The 13,254-nt window shown below is 43.8% G+C and overlaps 1 protein-coding gene across 3 annotated transcripts in view; it reads right to left on the bottom strand.

Annotated features, from left to right (window-relative positions):
- Positions 1-941: 941 nt before the first annotated feature.
- LOC135903152 (uncharacterized) overlaps positions 942-13,254 on the bottom strand; it is a 57,904-nt gene continuing 45,591 nt past the window's right edge. For all 3 annotated transcript variants that reach the window (XM_065433561.1, XM_065433559.1, XM_065433560.1), the window contains exons 3-5: positions 8,839-8,903; positions 8,606-8,727; positions 942-5,969 (exon numbers count right to left, since the gene is read on the bottom strand). In XM_065433561.1, the coding sequence (XP_065289633.1) occupies positions 5,790-5,969; positions 8,606-8,727; positions 8,839-8,903 (367 nt within the window). In that variant the 3' untranslated portion in view covers positions 942-5,789. The remainder of the gene's footprint in view (positions 5,970-8,605; positions 8,728-8,838; positions 8,904-13,254) is intronic.

The raw sequence follows: 13,254 nt of genomic DNA, 5'->3' as shown, positions 1-13,254 counted from the left end.
GGTCCAAGAATCTTTTGCTCCGAAGGAGGTCTGTCGTCGAAACCAGACAATGTGCATGGCGTGTACGACGTTTTGTGCAGTAATCGGGCCATCATCTCTGGAGCATCACACGTCTGACAGTTGGGTTCATTTTCGCTGCGTATCTTATACCATAATCCCCGGACATACATAAAGCAACGTACACAGTGCTGTGTACGTCGTCTACGCTTTCGTCCTGCCCTTCGCGCTGTTTTTACCGCCTTCGCCATGAACCAACCAGTACAATTCAGCACACTCCTCGAGCTTTGAAAAAAGCCTCGCACTCGAGTCTCCATATCTTGAGCAAAACTACTCTCAGAGTGAGATGCAACGCCCATACATACAGCTTATATATGCACAGATGTTGTAAGTACAGAAGGAGGTCCCATGGCAAGGCTGTCAGGGACACCTCCTGTTAAAAAATGTACGAAAAAAACAATGACACTGAGGACGCCGCAAACGACAATCGTGCTTTCTCAGACGACAGTGGTAACAAAACGATGAGGTACCAGAGCATATCTTCGAGCTCTCTCGTTGTGCTTTGGCGAACATGGAGGGCGAAGTGTGGACCTTGCTGCTTTACACTAAATAAGCGAGTGCAGGGCTGTCTACTTTATGGTTGCGTCCACTGTGCCTATGTAAAGCCAACCGCAAATTTCTTCGGAGCATAGACTTCTGTAAAGAAAGGGGGAACTTTGCTCAGCCAGTGCATCTCCGAAGCGAAGCGTTGCGTGCTTTTCCGTACGACTACCGCATTTTTAACATATACATTTCCGGCTGTGTGGAGAAGTGGTGACGAAATTAAACTTTTTGAGAACTTCCGTGCTATGAAAACGTTTGTGGATGGCTGTACAATTATGTACGTACGTGCTTTTGCTTTCAAGTGGTACGTTTCACTTCTGCGAAGTTTGAGAAGACAAAACTTGTCATCGGGGACATTTTATTATTTGTCAACGGTTTATACACATCTACACACTACTGAAACAGACAAACAGAAAATACATACACATATAGAAAAGCATCATACCTTGCTGCCACACCTGTCAATGGGCCCCTCGGTTGTTGGAATGTTACGAAAGTTATAAGCGGTTAAATGCTACGTTAACTTGGCACATGATTTTAACGTTGTACCTACACAATAACATGTCGTGTTTTATACTCTACGAAGAAGGAACTATGTACACTTCGCGCGACATATACGCAAAGATAGACACATAAGAAGAAGCGCTCTCATAAATAAGATCAAGCTCAAGAATTAAAACAGTCAGGTACCATTCAAAACCATCCTTAATAGCATAACACTGCAGGAGGCCAAAATGAGTCAGAAGGGAAACACAGAGAACAATGTAAACGTGACACTGCCCCAAAACACCACCACGCTTGACTTTCACATATAAACAACATTAACAGCATTTGTCATGCGAAAGCCCGAACGTACATTTTGATATATCACAGCAACATTTAAGAGCTGCGTCTTTTTTAATACGGGGGTTGAAATAATAAAATGCATAGAGTACGCCGCTTACATAATGTTCTTTCAATGAAGTCACGTCAAAAGGAAATAAACTGCTTTTTTTTTTCATAAGTGAAGAGCTGTATTACTTGTACGGATCAAAAAGTACATGACCGCTAAGCAGCCTCGTAAACGGGTTATAAGAGTTTTCTATTGAAGGATTCTTATCTGGCTAATTGGCTAAAATATTGTTGCAAATGCTATACGAAGTAAACATATGACTTAACGAATTGCTACTGTATAGCCTTATTCGCATCGACTTTATGCAACCACATGAGTACGAATGAGATATAGAAAAGATACACAAAGCTAGGCCATACCTTTAAACAAGTGCACCGTACGATACAATGAAATCCAATTTTATCGGACATACCTTCCCATTTCAGCAGCTTCATGTGTTCGTTTCCTTTCACTTGAATGAACTTTCACTTGAGCGAGCAGCTGCTTCAAGTCTTTTGAAGTTTGTTCAAGTAAAGTTAAACCACAGTCCTTTATTAAATTTACTTAATAACTCTGATTAAACTGTAATAGAGCTTATGGCAAATTAAAACAATCGCTAGCAAAAAAAGAAAAGGCATAAATACGATGTTTCGGTGTCCATACGGTTCCTCCATTCTTAAAGGCGAACTGCAACGAAGTTTCACTTTGCTAAATTAGTAATGAAAAAGTACGTAGGGCATATACCACTGAAGCAATCTAGGCAATGCTGCAGGGCTGGTAACTGTCTAATTTATCTCATTATCATCCTTTAAATAGCACCTAAGCAGACGAAGCGTGTAGCCTTTGTGTTAGCGGCTATGACGGAAGTACAAGTGCACCGCCTCCGAGATTTCCCAGCGCGCAGCGGGCAGCTGAGAGCTTTACCGTGACCGGCGCTTAATCCCGGAGGCCATGTCAAGGTGTCGCTCTAACACCACCATCAGGTAGCATTAAGTCGCGCGTTCTGAGTCTTGTGCCATTACCAGAGTTTCGGTATTAAGAAACTTCAACTTTTGGGAGCCCTTCGTGACGCATCCACTCGTACTTCAAACGTAAGGTTTTGCGCTGAGGCTGCTCTATATCTACACTATCTCAAACTAGACTGATTTACACGGTCCAAAATTGTGTTGCAGTTGGCCTTTGAGGGACCCGCGTGAGTCCCGAAACGCCATTTTCCATCTATCTTTCATTTTTTGATGACTGCTTGATTTAATATGTCGTATACTTTCCTTGCCGGATGGGCTTCCATCGAACATGTGATCATGTAATGAACGTTAGAAGGAAGCCTGTGGTCTCTACGAGCGTGGAAGCAATGCAACTTCGGCGCAAATCCACTGAGCTATAGCTTAGTATCTCATTCATTACTCATTTCCATGGGCAGTGCATTATATGCTGACTTGCAAAATAGCAGAATGAGAAAACAAATGGGTCGAAAGGGTATGTATAATCCTAAGGTTATTGTCACGGTAAAAAAATCATACGCCAGGGACGCGTGAGGCATAGTCGTGACATGTCCATATTACCGTTGCCACGTTACTGTAGATACAGCGCGAAGCCACAAAGCCATTGGCGACAGCTGGTGAAGCTTCGGTCGAAACTGGTTAATTCAAGTAACCAAAATTTGAATAATAGTGTGCAAACGGAGACGTACAGGTTATGACCGCGACGCAATCTTTATTCAGCTAATTTCGTTTAACTTCAGGTATGCTGCACGACACTGTGAAGTTATAGTCGTTTTCGCTGGATACAAACTCAATATGTTGTCACTGCAGCTTCTTGAAAGACGCAACGTAAAGGTTCTTTGGGAAAAGTCTTGAAACAAATTTCGGAAACATTTCGTTGGCCTTGGTTTTTTTGTCTTCGATAACGTAAGTTTTCTTTTTCTTGTTTGTTTTTCTCGACTTGCCGCAGCTTATGCGGGTGACTCTTTACGAGTTTGCGTGCTACCCAGAATTTTCCTATCAATACACAACACGTAATGCAACCAAATGTCACAAGAAACTAGTTCAAAATACGCTTACAATCATACTTTCATTGCACACAACTGCTGACGACTTTCTCTCAGGACGCTACTTGCTTTTTAGTATCTGCTATTTTCCTGAAGTAAACACGCTTGTTCAAGCTATAGATAACCTCAGTGCTTACAGTGCATACAAAGCCAGCGACATAGTTCCGCTGGAGAGAAAGCCTTTTGGTTAGAAAACTTAAGCAGTGGCCAGAAAATATTAAAAACCTCACGGAGCTGTAAGCAGAAACAAAGAAACTTCCGATTTTTTCGGCGTGTGTGTATCTGTGTGCGTGCCTCTATGTGTGGAGCTTGAGACCAAATAAACAACTCGAAAATGCAAGCACTTGGAACTTTTCAACCGATATATCACTGAAGCTTCATTTCGGTGCAGCTGTTGGCAAGTGGCTTGATATAGCACACGTCGGTGGCGTATAGCAATTGAAGCTATTTCATCAATGAGTTGTTCTGTCATCGGTATAGCAGACGTGACGCTTGCTGAAGTGCCGGCGCGTAGTATCGCCTGATAAAGTGAACAAAACCGGTAACCACAGCCACTAAGCCAGTTTTTTTTTTCGAATTTACTTAACGTATTGAAGCTTACATCGAAGCAAGATCTCCAGTACAGCCTTTGATGTAGAGCCGCTTTTACATCATTGCCTGCGCATAGCAAGTGATGACTAACAGGCGCGCACCTTAGTCCGCGATAGAAACACAATTTTTCTTGCCTTTATCGGTTGCCGATTTCATGACTGGCCGTTTGTTAGATCTAAGGCCCCGCCTGATCGCACGAAGAAACACAACGCACACAAGTATCACGCAAAACATGTCACGTACTGAGCACAACCTGCAAGACAGATATGGCACACACAATATAGGAGTATAGTAAGAAATATCGTGGAAAGTGCATTTCTGAATATCCCTGAGTGTCTACCTCGTTAGTGTTAATAAATGCATGCTCAAACAACGTTGTTCACAGTTATAGCGTTCAGTGTCCGCATTAACGACGCGGTTGAAAGCGGGTTCGTAAGAACAGGCGTAGGCCAATCGTGCTAGAGAGCATAATAGTGTAGGCCACCGTTCAACGATAAACAACTATGACAAACGAAAGGCTTTATGAATTCGGCCTTGCCCTTATATGCGTGGCATATTACGCTTTGAAGCATGACTTAATCTTTTTCTGTCACGCAGTACGTGTGACAGAACGGCCAGTACTATTACAATGCTCAAACTTCAAGCATGTTAGCTATAGACCAATATACCTAATCTTGTACATAGCTCTGTATATGCAGTCACGAGATTTTTCTTAATCCAATAATTTGTAGCAGTTAAAAACTACATCGGTAATAAAATTACGTCCCTAAATTCAGACAACATATTTCTTTCCGTTCTTGTGATGTTCATGGTCTTGCAGCGCAGTTATACGATTGTATTAGAACAGTTTGTTTATGCACAAACTTGATAGACTTCAAAATATTTGCAACGCATTCCTAATTCACGCATAGTGATAGGTTTAGAATATGTAACCTGAGAAGTTACCATAGAGCGAATGTTCTAAGGTTCGTGGGTCCAGGACACAGAAAGATTAAAACACGACAATGGCACACAGCACATCAGCTGGACCATTGCTACTTAGCCCTACAAAGCCACAGAAATACACCAAAGCGCATTTTTTCTCTCTCGCTCTCTTTCTTTCCAGCGCAAAATTTGCTTGCAGAAAAGGGCCCTTTCGTCCAGCTTGTTGAACAAGTTAACCTCAAATTGTCGATGTAAAATAACATGGTTTCGTGTGCAGACGGTCGTATACTAATACAGAAGGCGGCCAGGTGCACTGAAATAGCAATAAAAATTGGAAAGAAACCTACAGAAATAACTTATTAGCGTTACCCAGAAGTGCAAAACACAGCGGTACAGAGACGCGCACTCGAGTGGACTCCACATACATGCAGTAAGTAGTAGTTTCGCCGTGCGCCAGTGTTACGGCATACAGTTCGCCAACGTTCGCTGTTAGAATATTTTTCATTCCTACAGTGAGCGCTGAACTACCAACAACAAAGATTCGAATATTTAAAATATCCTGGCGTAATAACCCTGTGTCCAAACTTACTTCCAGACATGCATCGAAACCATTACGATGGTAAACAACACCAAGGAGGGGATCGATGACGTCCCGATGGTCGAGTATGACAACTACATCCACATGCGGGCTACTGGTGGACGTCAGCCCTGTATACGGAGAAGGCGCCGCAGAGGGTATTAGGCTAGCCTTGCACGTCACTTGAGACCTTTCTTCTTTGGCGGGAGCTCTTCGATGTCTTTGATGCCGAGGACACAAACTCTGGTCTCCCAGAGGGCGTCCGCCAGCTTTTTCCGGAAACGTTTGTCGTCGAGACCAGAGGCACGGCGCTTCCGACACGGTTTCTGACGCAGCTTGTCTAGGCATGCGAAAAAGGCCTGCAGTCGAAAAAAGAAGAGCGCGGACATGAACATTAAGTGTGCCACACAACACATCAATCATACGTTCACAAGTGATACAGTCACGTGGTGGTGACGGTACGCAAGCGGGCGAGGGAAGCGACGATGAAAAAGCAAGCTGTTTATTTGGAAAATTTGCGACAGCGAAGCGCGGAAACAATTTGGCGGCGACGCTAGTAATGATCACGGGCAGAAGTTGTCGAATCTAAAACTACTTATTACACGTGCCTTCAATTTAAAGGTGTCGTTGCATATTACAACTGATTTGGTGACGCTTCTAGATAATACCAAAGGCGCTTCGGTCAATTATACGTAGATCGTACCTGCTGTAAGTGGAATTAGGTTACAACCTTTCCCTCCAAATGAACCGCACGAAATACTCCTAACATGTCTTGCTTGGTTGGAAGGTAACGCGAGTTTTACATTGCATGCTTTATTTAGTCGCCCCTTAATGAAATTGCCTGTTTACTAAGGGGCGATTCACACTGGGTGACAAGTTAAACAACACTCTCCGTAACCCCGCGAGCAAGAGCGCTGCCGAGGGGGGGGGGGGGTGCTCACCGGACACCTGCCCCCCCACCCCCCCCACCCTCTTCTCCAAATATTTCTGTGTACCACGATACCTGCCATAAAACGATGTGCAACAACACCCGCCTGACTGCGCTACCCGAAAAAAATTTCCGGCTACGCCACTGCGCGCGAGAAACGTGCAGGGGAATGTGTTCTCAACAAAACGGCGACAGCTGGTTGGCCAAAAGTAGGGCAACACACAATGTCATACCGAAAAATATCTGGATAACGCACTAAGAGACTGTTCCATGCATGTCCCGAATGAAGCGGTGTTCCTCTGTAATTGTTATTATAGCTTTCTTTTTTCATACAAATATGTAAGCATACTTGCACCACAAATGCAGTCGTCGTACAGCTTGTCATTCTAAGATACGCTGTATGTGTAGATGTCAAGTGCATGCGGCATGATTCTTCAGGCGACCGTCGTCATCAGCGCTCAGAACTTCACAACATGCACGTACGTGCCAGAAGTAACAGGGTGGATGAAATTTTAAAAAAGAACGTAACTGGCACATTAAGGCGCGCGCCATGAAAAGTGCCCCCTGAACAAAGCACGCACGAAAAGGTGTTACAGAAGCACGTAGCGCGCCACAAGATGTGCGACAGAAACAGTATACCTATAAGACAACATCGCCCGCCAGTTTTAGCCGACGCTATCACTCATTTACGTTTCCGAACATCTCACACCGGACAACATCGTTGTTTCCAAAGTTCTTAAACAGTGCGACACCATATTTGGCAGCACTGATGTTGACCTGCACGTTGGCTCTTGGGAATTTTGACCGGTGCTTAGAAAACATCTTCCGAGGAGTCGTCAACTAAGAAGCCGTGAGGGTAACAAGGGCACAGCCGCGCCTCACCCCAATCCCGACACTCCGAGCACGCCACTTGTTATTCGGCGCGAGCATGCAAAACAGCTTAAACGACGGCACATTCCATGATTCGCAGCTATCCGTACTCGTATCTGTTGAGATCCATTGATAAAGATGACATTGGATGACCTCCCGCCATGGTGCTGTTAATTGCGTCACCACCAATAAAATAGCAAAGATTCACAGCAGCAAGCAACCGGCCCCAGAAAGAGATCTGTGTCCCTCAAGGTAACTGTGGGCTATACACAGATGCAGTTGTTCACAGGAATAGAAGGCGAGTCGAGTTCATCAGCCCCACACAGCCATGTATTCAAGCCACTACGTGGTAGAAACAATAGCTTCCTGATTACTTAAACTAGAGGCCATAATCGATGTGATCATAGATGTGAAACTCTTGACCGATTGACCAATTGCCGTCGTTCACATCTATATACCGACTTGCGCAGCGTTGTGAAGCAGCTGAAAAAAAGTTATCAAAACAATATGTATCTGCGAAGATATTCGTACTCTTAGCATGTCACAATTCACCACCAAAGTACACTGGGCGCAGGGTCACGGTCACCACCATTGTCTAGACGAGCTCGCTCCTTCCCCATCTGACAGCCCACCTACTTCCGTTCCCCTCGATCTCTGCTCAATTTATGTAGCCAGATATATCTCCTCTAATGAGGCATATACGCTCTGCAGATCAGCTGCAGAATCAGCTGAGAATCAGAATCAGCTGGGAATCAGCTGCAGACGCCCCAGCGTCTGCAGCTGATTCCCGCCATTTAATGTGGCTGTGTCCAGAGAGGAACAAAGGTGACGCAAGAGAAAGTGCCTGTAAGTGCCGGTATACCGACACTCCACACTACAGACCGCGGACAAGAGCGCCGACTCGCCTGATAAAACGCTCCTACTATTGTCTCGGCGAGCCAGGTGCGTTATGGTGCAAATCACACATGGCGCAGAATTGTGTTATAGCGCCCAGAGTCATAAAGAAGGTATTGTTGTATTACACAGAAGGCTGCGGCTGTGCTCACCCAGAAAAAAAATCCAATTTTTGCTCTTTATCGATGAACGCACATCCTCGCGCCATTATTTTGAGTGGACGAATCACGTACGTGTACTTCCATGTGCAAAAGCAGCTCGAGAAAGCAATTTTTTCTTTCTGTTTCTTTCTGCAGCGCTCACCTTTCTCAGAGTACACTGAGTGTTGTAGTAGTCAGCGCCAGACAGATATTCAACCAGATTGAAGGCCCGCATGAAGTTCTGACCGCAGCGGCGTAGCGCCACCTTGTGACAAATGTCGTATACTGAAATAGGGAAAGCAAACAGGTTGGTCACCGACCGTGATATTAAAAAACAACAACATACAAATACAATTAGTAAAGAGCACACAGTGACGGAAATGAATAGAGGCTCACCAGTTTCTTCAGTACGATTCTTGTTCTCTTCGTGATACCTATGCAAGAAGTCTTGCTTCTTCACTCTGCGGAGAGGTAAACAAAAATGTAAACAGGACATGCAGACAAAGACTTATACAAAATTAATCTGGGCTTCAAACGCATAAGAATCACAAGTAACGGATATCTGCTGCAAGCAATAGAAGTAGATCTAGCGGTTAACCTATCTGAGGGCAACAACGACTAGAAGATTACTTCAATCTGGCAGGTACAACTTGCGAAGTGCATGGCTAAAGTTCGGTGACTGCGCGGAAGCCGACCGTTGCATAGTTAAGCAGCTACACAGGTCTCCTATCGCAGTGAGCTTAGAAGCGAATTCATGTCGCGCTAAGGTGTATAGTTTTTAGCGGTTTGTTTAAGATAAAAGTCCGTTTTACGGAGTGTGCTGCTGCTTTTTCGCCATAGCGCCAGCGCGGTTTAAGGATGCATGACCGGAGGGGGGGGGGGGGGGGGGTGAGTTTTTCATAGAAGCTGTGGCGTAAGCAGGACGGTGGATTACAGGGCTCAGCTCACCGCACTTCTTCGATGCAAGTTGGTGACCTTCTTTGTATGTCTGTTATATTGCCGTATTTGAAATCTGCCACGCCTCTGCTGCCATTACTGGGCTAGTGTACTTGTGTCACCACTGAAAAGTGCCTTATTCGTAATGTCAAGGCTAAGCAAAGAGCTGGCTTCTGCTTTAGAAGAGCTGAATAAGAAAATTGAAATGGAGCTAATATTGTCTAAGGATTGCTTGAACCGGGACATCCGCAACGAGCTCAGGGGCAAAGTCAAACCCATGGAGTTTCATGCAATAATTACTAGCGGGAACTGCGGCACTGGTGACAGCAGCTACAAGCAGGGCAGTTCAGCCAGCACGGGAATGGCGGTTGGTACATTGATTTGCCTAAACTTCGTCCTTTTGGCTTTAGACGGCTTTGTGACTTTGCAAGCTGGTCATTTTCAACTTTCAAGAAGGCACCGCCTTATAAATAATTGAATAAACATTATTAAAAGTTCAAACACAGGACATCTATAGCACAGACGCGCAGTATTGAAACTACTACGCCACGGACGCAGGCATTGATAAGAGGCGAAGAACACCCTTAAGAATTTCTCGTGGGCCGCCAGTGCATTGAGACGTTTGGCGCGTTTCGATTTGGCCACCTTGACAAGCGGAACCGCTGCAATTAGTAGCGATTATGCGTGTTTGCAGAGTACTATTGCTTTATGTATTTAGAAACGTATACATCGCTTTGAAATTTTGGTCAATGAAGGCAGATAAAGCGTAATAAAGAAAGCCAAAAGAACATCTGAAGTCACAAGCACGAAGATCAGACTATAATCAATGTACTAAACATCATTCCCATGGTGGATGAACGATCGCAGCGCCAGTCCCTTTAACTAATTATTGTGAGAAAGTTTATCTTCGAGTCTCCAATTTATTATAGTGACAGATATGTAAAAAATGTAGAATGATGTCGAGAAAGTAGAGCATGGAAATTACTCCTAAAAGTAGAGAACGCGGGCCTTTAAAAAACGCTGCAACCTTTTGTATGTTCAGAACAAAATGAATAACGCACGCCTCGTGGAATGTGAACAGTACTCGCGTAACATGAGCCTTGAAATTAAAAGAACACCAGTAATCGCGAATATTTGACAGAAATCACTAAAAAAGTTGGAAATAGCATCGGTGCAGGTATCGCACCTTCTGACATTAGCGTGTGCTACAGAGTACATTTCCCAGGCAATCTATCTAATAAAAACGTCATAGTACAGTTTGCTTATTGTCGGAAGCGAGATTGTGTTCTGGAAAATATCAGAACAAAGAAATTGTATTGCAAAAGACTTGGCTTTGAAGCACAGACGACCGTGTATATTCGCGTGCACGTGCTCGGATCGCAAGCGCTTGCTGGCATAAGCTATTAGATAACAAACGCGAAGCTCAACGGAAATGTGTGTGGATGGTCACGTGTTTGCGCAGAAATCTGAAGGCAGTCCTGTTGTCAAAGTTTCCACGGGCAAGAGGGCAGATTTAATAACGTAAACTGACAGCTTGCATTATGGTTTACTATCAACTGGTTGCTCCTAGCTGTAGACCTAAAACAACTTCCGATGAAAAACATCAGATGAATTGTCGCTCTGTTCCTAACCCCATGATTGATGACATGCATATGCTTGTCTTTAAAATATTATTTCGATGTGATAATGTTCAGCGAAACATGGTACCAAGATAATTCCAACTATTTCGTGCTCAACGATGATGTCCACTTCACTCATAATAAGCCAAATCGCAGAGGAGGCAGGGTATCAATACAAGTTCTGAACGGGAGTGTTGCCACTGAAAACAAAGAGTTCACGCTATCTACCACGGTCTGTGAAATGCTAAGAGTTGAGTGTGGATGGAAAGTGTTCACTGTGCACGGTGTACCGTTCTCCGGGCGGAAGTATAGCCGGCTTTTCTGCAGGTGAGCTTGAACTTCTCTTTAACCATGTCACTCTCGAGTGAAAAAGCATTATCCTTGTCAGGTGACGTGGAATATCAACATGCAGTGAGTTCCACTTCCCAGAATTTCCTTACTCTATGCTTTCGCTTTGTTTAAGCTCATCGAAGTACCGACCCGTGTCACATGTTCTACTTGAACAGTTATCCATGTTATCCATACTAACGCCGAAGGGCGGAACATAAATTCAGGTAGAACCTTAAATGGCGTCAGTGAACACCTTCCCGTTTTTGTTTTCGTTCAAGGTCCTTGTTCTTATCCTGGAGCACAGGAAAGTTCCGCACGCTATCGACTCATTCGCCAAAACAGCCGTGAACGCTTCCGAACGCCAATTTTCTCGAGCGGCTGCTGTTCTTTCTTTTTTTTTTTCGAAGACATACAGACGATGCAAACGGTGGACTGATACAGATATTAAAGCCAATGTACAATCGATGCTTTCTTGTTTTACGCTATTGCAAGCAAGGAGCTAGAAAGCCACAGATTATAGTACGGCAGCTAGCCGGGCGATTCGGTACCTCGGCATTACTATCACTTATACAGCGTGCACTAAAAACAAGGACGAAGAAGAGAGACGCGCTAGCGTTTCGTCTCTCTTTGTCCTGGTTTGAAGTGCGCGCTGCGAGTAATAGTAATGCAGATTATCTAAGACCTACCAAAAAATAAACACAAAAGAAACTGTACGCCTGGATTGTAAAATCCCGGGTGCCCGAAAAATGGCGCACTTACAAAAAACAAACAAACGAAAGAAAGGAACCACGGAACCAATTCCACCGAGAATTGCGGAATGCACAGCTCGAATATCTTAATAATGTTTTTTTTTTATTTTCCTAATTCGCCCATTAGTAATGTAACTGTCCAATGGTATGAATTAAATAACCGCAATTTTTTTGCTTATAAGGATAACATAAACATCAATACTAAAAGATGGACAGGTTATCAGGGGCACTGAGCTTTCCGACAAGTTTAACGAGTTCTTTGCAAATGTGACCAGAACGTTTTCCTCTTGATTTGATCCACTTTCCGACTATGTTTACGACACATTGGCCGGCAAAATAAAAGGAACTTACTCAGGCTCGCTCACAATATTCTACTCAGCCGTGCTTATTCAGACTCAGGGGTCGGTCCACGCTTTAGTGGGTCTCAGTGAGTCGGCTCATGGGTGAGTTTGCCGAGCTGTGGTTATTAGTAAACTTGAATATTCTGTAGTATGAAATAGCGTTTGTACTGTTCTTGAAGACAAACTTGAAAAAATGCGCAGCGGATTTGTTAGTATACTCTTCGATAGGTGTTTTTATCATTAAAGTTACAAGACAGTTATAAACAGGTACAATATAAAAACATTGAGTCGGCGGCGTAAAGTTCGAGACTAATGTTTTCACAAGTGCATTCATGGTTCTCTTGAATGTCCGGTTTTGCTTCAATTCGTCTGTTTTTACTTTCCTGTGAGGCGATTTCGGCAGAAATATGTGTTTAGAGTTCATAAAGTTTAGTGTCTATAACATCCGAGTCCGACAATTCAATTGCATTGCTTATTTAACAGCGTGAGTAAGAACGTCGGCGTCGACATTTTCATATCTGGTACATTTGTTCTTTGAAGTAGTATGAAATAACATCGTTATCTGTAGATTGTTATTGTTTACTTTTCTGCTTTCCATTTTTTTTTATCTTTGTGCAGCGAATTAGAAGGCAGGCGCGCTATCTTGAAAACAGTTATAAACAGTCGAACAATTTAGTTAGTAGAAATCACAAACATACCACTTGCTGCACTGTTTTAAGCAGGGTTATGCTAGGTTAATCACTACATTTATTTTACTCAGTGAGCATCAGTTCGGCCATGAAACTTGGCTAATGGGAGTGGAGGGCTCCTCCTCAACATCCTCCATGATTCAGGGCT

The sequence above is a fragment of the Dermacentor albipictus genome, chromosome 1 (genome assembly GCF_038994185.2).
Source record: "Dermacentor albipictus isolate Rhodes 1998 colony chromosome 1, USDA_Dalb.pri_finalv2, whole genome shotgun sequence".
NCBI lineage: Eukaryota > Metazoa > Arthropoda > Arachnida > Ixodida > Ixodidae > Dermacentor > Dermacentor albipictus.
The sequence above is the reverse complement of the archived record's forward strand: the minus strand, read 5'-3'. Positions and strand labels throughout refer to the sequence as shown.